Source organism: Saccostrea cucullata, unplaced genomic scaffold (assembly GCF_032062105.1).
Source record: "Saccostrea cucullata isolate Sc308-1 unplaced genomic scaffold, CSIRO_AGI_Scuc_v1 ctg2959, whole genome shotgun sequence".
NCBI classification, from domain to species: Eukaryota; Metazoa; Mollusca; class Bivalvia; order Ostreida; family Ostreidae; genus Saccostrea; species Saccostrea cuccullata.
Genome location: NW_026934904.1, coordinates 56343 through 61182, shown reverse-complemented (window position 1 = coordinate 61182; position 4840 = coordinate 56343). Strand labels below are relative to the sequence as shown.

At 32.4% G+C, this 4840-nt stretch overlaps 1 protein-coding gene across 1 annotated transcript; it reads right to left on the bottom strand.

Annotated features, from left to right (window-relative positions):
• Window positions 1-105: 105 nt before the first annotated feature.
• Window positions 106-4562, bottom strand: LOC134241518 (interferon-induced protein 44-like). Its single transcript, XM_062723558.1, has 6 exons — window positions 4496-4562; window positions 3319-3397; window positions 2119-2328; window positions 1375-1521; window positions 1003-1180; window positions 106-480 (listed from the first exon to the last, which is right to left on the bottom strand). Exons 1-6 carry the CDS (start codon window positions 4537-4539, stop codon window positions 170-172), a joined length of 969 nt encoding a protein of 322 aa, XP_062579542.1. The 5' UTR covers window positions 4540-4562; the 3' UTR covers window positions 106-169.
• Window positions 4563-4840: the final 278 nt, after the last annotated feature.

Sequence of the window (4840 nt, the reverse complement as noted above, 5' to 3'; positions counted from 1 at the left end):
GATATATCCCAGTGAGCTTGAAATAAAAGATGCCACGTAAAGTCTAAGACAGGCAAATTCCAGCAATTGAAAAGAAACGGCAAAAAGCTATAGACACATTGGTTTTCTTGTGGTCAAAATATACCGTATCCTTTTTATCGTTTCGAGGAATATTTTTGTCTTTTCTAATCTAATAAGAATTTGTCTGTGCTCCTTTATATTTATCTCCTGATATCTCTTCTTCGTGATTTTCCAGAAAATCGTCTGCAGCCTGAAGTATCTGACGCAGATTGTACAATGTCAGTATCTTAATCTCTTTCGAGACAGTTCGAGAGTTTGCGAGATTTTGCATCGGAAGAACGGTATAGGCAGGCAACCCAAACGACATGGCGACTTTGTCCCTCATCTCCAAGACGCTTTTGCTGTGAAATACTTTAGATAAGTCTTCCTTGACCGTTGCCATCGTATCAACTTTGGTTAGGAGGATCAACTGTGGAATTTCTGAACGAAATAAAAACTCTTCTTACAAAAAATGCAGTAAAGTATGACATGTAGTTCAAACACAATGAAATGAGAAAAAAAATTAAAGTACACTCAAGCCCAACTGTTGCTTAAAAACTTTATTTTCTCCCTCGTTTCACTCCTCCGCAAATAAATATTTTCTTGACTAATTTATTGAAAAACAAAGAAAAAGAATATACTGTAGGATTGTTGCGTTCGTTACAAATCGGATTGTTGCGTTCGTTACAAATCGCATTTTTATTCAAAACATACAAATCAAACTACATGTAATAAATTTTACACGATAAACAATGCAAGGGCTGGGAGGGCAGGGAAAACCAAAGACACAAAACAACCTGCGATTCTTTGTAACGAACGTCGCATTAATCGAACATTCCCTGGTAAAAGTATTTATAGTGAGCGCTAAATCGCTCGTGCATGAAAAACCAGTTTCTTAAGATACGAAGTTTCACGGAGAATACCGAAGTAAAAACGTAAAGAAATAAATATAACATAACTTACTTCTTCTATTCATCATTTCTTGGAGTTCTTTCACTTGTTTTTCAACATGTTGGGACATTGTTATTTCGGGTGGATTCGAACCATCTACCACAAAGATGACACAGTGTACACGGTCAGCTAGTGTCGGATCTTTCCTAAACTTTGCATTGTCCTTAGTTATAGGTGTGCTTTGATTAAACTAAATAAAAACAAGAATTATATTGTACATCATATGTGTATTTTTTATTATTCTATGCATATATAATGCTCTTCTATATAAATATACATGTGTTTGAAAGCAGCATACTGGTATGAAACAAATGTATCTTAACCCGACCAATTAGTCTGTAAATTAACATAAAATTAATGATTTGTATAGATATGTATTCAAACCACATATCCATCCATCACGTGACCATCCAGAATTGCCTCTACATCGCGAGAGTTAAGACTTTGGTCCTCCTCTAAACCACGACAATCAATCATTCTAAAGTTGAAAGACTTTGAGGTTCCTTTTCTTTTTACTTTGTAAACATCAAGCTAAAATTAGCCACAAATTAAACAAAAAATCGATAAATCAATAAATAGCAAATCATGCAAAATATTATTATGCAAGTGTCAATTACATATAAATTTCGCTATTTTAACATATTTCAAAAATAATTTTGTCATCTTCCACAATGTACGTAAGTCTTTTCCAAAATTTTTCGCTTTTTCCCAGTCGATAGTTACAAATTTTTCCGAAACAAAAGCTATCGATTAACTCCGCTCCCTATATATTTACCTACTAGTAACTGGCTACTACTAACTGACTTAAAATGTGAGTTAAATTAATACTAGTAGTAAGACTAAAGTTTACAAATATATCAAATAAATATGATTTCCATACAAACTACAACTAGGTTAGTTTTTAAAAGATTCCAATCTAAGTACAGATGAAAAAGTGTCTTTCTCTCTTGATAAACGATCATATTTTTTTTTGTTTTATTTTGAGTTTTTTATGTGACAAAAAATAAATAAGAAAAATTGACATATAGGAAGCTTGATCTCTTATTTTTATTTTATTTTTTTTAGCTCTGATACGCCATATATAGCTTGAAAGGAATTTTAAGATTTTTATAAGTGATGGTACTTAACTGATTTTGTCAAACTAGAACTAGCACATCCGGCACGTGACCTTAGAGATAGCCTCCCTTTGATTACAGAATCTATGGTGTTGAAGAAGCTGGATTTTCCTGACGAAATTCGTCCTGATAATAAGATGTTGACGTGTGAAATATCTGAGTTATCTTCAAACTCAGCCAGAGGTGTATATTCTTCTATTTCCTTCAGAAGGCCATCCAAAGACTGTAAAAAAAAAAGAAAGGCTAGGAATAAATTTTTGCAAGAGTGGAGAGATTCAAACTTTTAAAAATATTCGGCGCTTAGGGCCATTGAGCAGGGAGGGATCTTTTTCGTGCCAACACCTACTGCGACTCAGGACATCAATTTTTACAGACTCATCCGAAGGGCCGGTTTCCAGACAGATGACAGATGAAGATAACGAACAATAGTCAAGCTCAAAAGTCGATTCAGACAAAACAAAAGAAGTTCAAACACGAACCTCTAAAACATCAAAGACATGAACAGTTGCCATGAAGGAACAAACTCAACCTGTCTACCGGTGACATTTACCGGCAAAACTAAATAATCCGTAGGCAATTTAGTTTGTAAATAATGGCCTTAAAAATGTCAGTCAGTATTCTACCTAATGATAGATGTGTTTGCTGTCAAGCTCATTACGAAATGATTCAGACTGTTGATATCTTTGTTTCATAAACTTATTTGACAATAGCTTACTCGCTTTAGAAATTGGTAAAGTACATGTATACTCTTGTGTATCGAATGAACTGAGAGACATAAACCCTATATGCAGGTGATAAAGGTATTTTTCTACGTTACTTAATTAAGGAAAGTTATCTTGTTTTTTTTTCATAATTTTTTTTGTTACCATTAACGTATTTTTATAAAATGTTTAAATGTGAAACAGATCTGTCAGTCTTCTTTCAAGTCCACTGGAGTATAGTATACATATACCCATGCAAATTTCGACTAATTGCTGGAGGTCTAGATCTTCAAAAACTACGTGGATATTGTCAATGAGAAAGACAAGCATCTTTTTAATATCAACTTCAGAGTAAACTTGCATGTACTGACCAAATAAATGCAAACCATAAAACTTACAATTACCCGCTTAAAAGCCCAATACAGGGTTATAACTGTACTTTTGAATATCAAAATTAAAAGAAAACCGAAATATTAATTTTTTTAAAATAAATAAATTGTTAATTATTTCACCTTTTCACTCCAATCTAAATCCATTTCCTGCCATGGTTTCTGAAGTAAATCACAAGAAGTTTGTACTGGTTCATTTTGTCTATAACAAAATCAAAACACATTTCTTAAGTGAAGAGAATTACAAATCAAAATGATTCTTAAAAATAAACGAATACTGCCATTGGGTAAATAATTAAAAATTTACACCATATAAGACTAGTAAGGGAGACTTTTCTGCGTCAAAGGTTATCTTGCCGTAAAAAGTTTTGAAAACATGCGAAGTATATTAATGTCAAACACATTTTAGTCAAAAATAAATAAATTAAAAATTTAAACGAAAACAAACAAACAAAGCGAAAGATATAAAACAGCGTATTCATTATTTGTGGAAGGATTAGCAAGTTTCAAACAATTATACTGTATATAGCATGTATAGATAGTGGAGAAAAACTCCTGCAATAAAACAATTAAATGATAAAATAATCAAGAATGGCCTAGTGATTATCTTAAATTGAATGAATATTGTTATTGGTTGCAATATATCCTTACATTACGACTACTTTTTTAAATTTGATTAGAATTTTCACAAAGAAGAAGGTACATATACGGTTTTAGCTTTATTGCGCCCTAAAAATTTAATGACATCAAAAAGTTTTGAATCTGGCTTAAATATTAGTTAAATAAATGACTCTGATAAATCAGGAAAGAATATGGCATGAAGGTTTACCATTCTGCAAATATGACGTCATTAATGTGAAGCATTTCTCTATTTTCAACAGTAAAGCCTCAAAATGGCACATTTCAAGGGGGATTTTCCTTTAGAAAACAGTGTCCACAGCCGTCGCCCACATTAATGTTTTGATATTTTGTACAAAATCAAAAAAACAAATCACATATCTCAAGATCTTTGTGGGCGATGCCTGTGGACAATGTTATCTGAAAGAAAATTCCATTGAAAGTCGGTGTCTTCTGCAACTTTTTAAGAAAATACGGGACAATGCACACGTTTATGACGTCATAATTAGCATTTAAAAACACACGTGAGAAAAATGACTTGTGATTTTTCTGAATTGAATTTCAATTATTTATAAAGCATGAGTTTTCGACTTTTACATCAGTTTCATTTTTTAGAGAATCACAGGGCAAAATTTGTATGAAAACCATACCTTCTTCTTCAAATAATTTTTTATCAGCTTACATGATAGGATTCTGGGACAGCCCTTCATCAGTTGGTTCTGGCATTGGTTCTACATATAGTAGATCATCCTCGGGAAATGGTTCATGTAGTACGCCTTCCTCAAAAACTGGTATTTCTATATGATCTAGTTCCGCCATATTTGTAAATGACGTTTTGTAATTAAAAAGTTTCCGTATTCCTTACGAGAGTTAGAAACACTTTTCGTTCTGTGACTTTCTTATAAGAGATTTAATTCTTCCATGTTACTTTTATTATGTGGGTATTGAATTGGGTTAATTCACCAAAAGTATATAATAATATAAAGACGATGCCGCTGGTCGAAGGTTAGAAGAGATAAAATGGGAT

Excerpts from the sequence above, each read along its gene's own strand:
- LOC134241518 (XM_062723558.1), bottom strand. The coding sequence starts at position 4,539 with ATGCCAGAACCAACTGATGAAGGGCTGTCCCAGAATCCTATCAT. Across the intron at positions 3,398-4,495 it reads CTGTCCCAGAATCCTATCAT|ACAAAATGAACCAGTACAAA; the intron begins GTAAGCTGATAA and ends ATTTTGTTATAG. Across the intron at positions 1,522-2,118 it reads GTTCTAGTTTGACAAAATCA|CTTGATGTTTACAAAGTAAA; the intron begins GTTAAGTACCAT and ends GGCTAATTTTAG.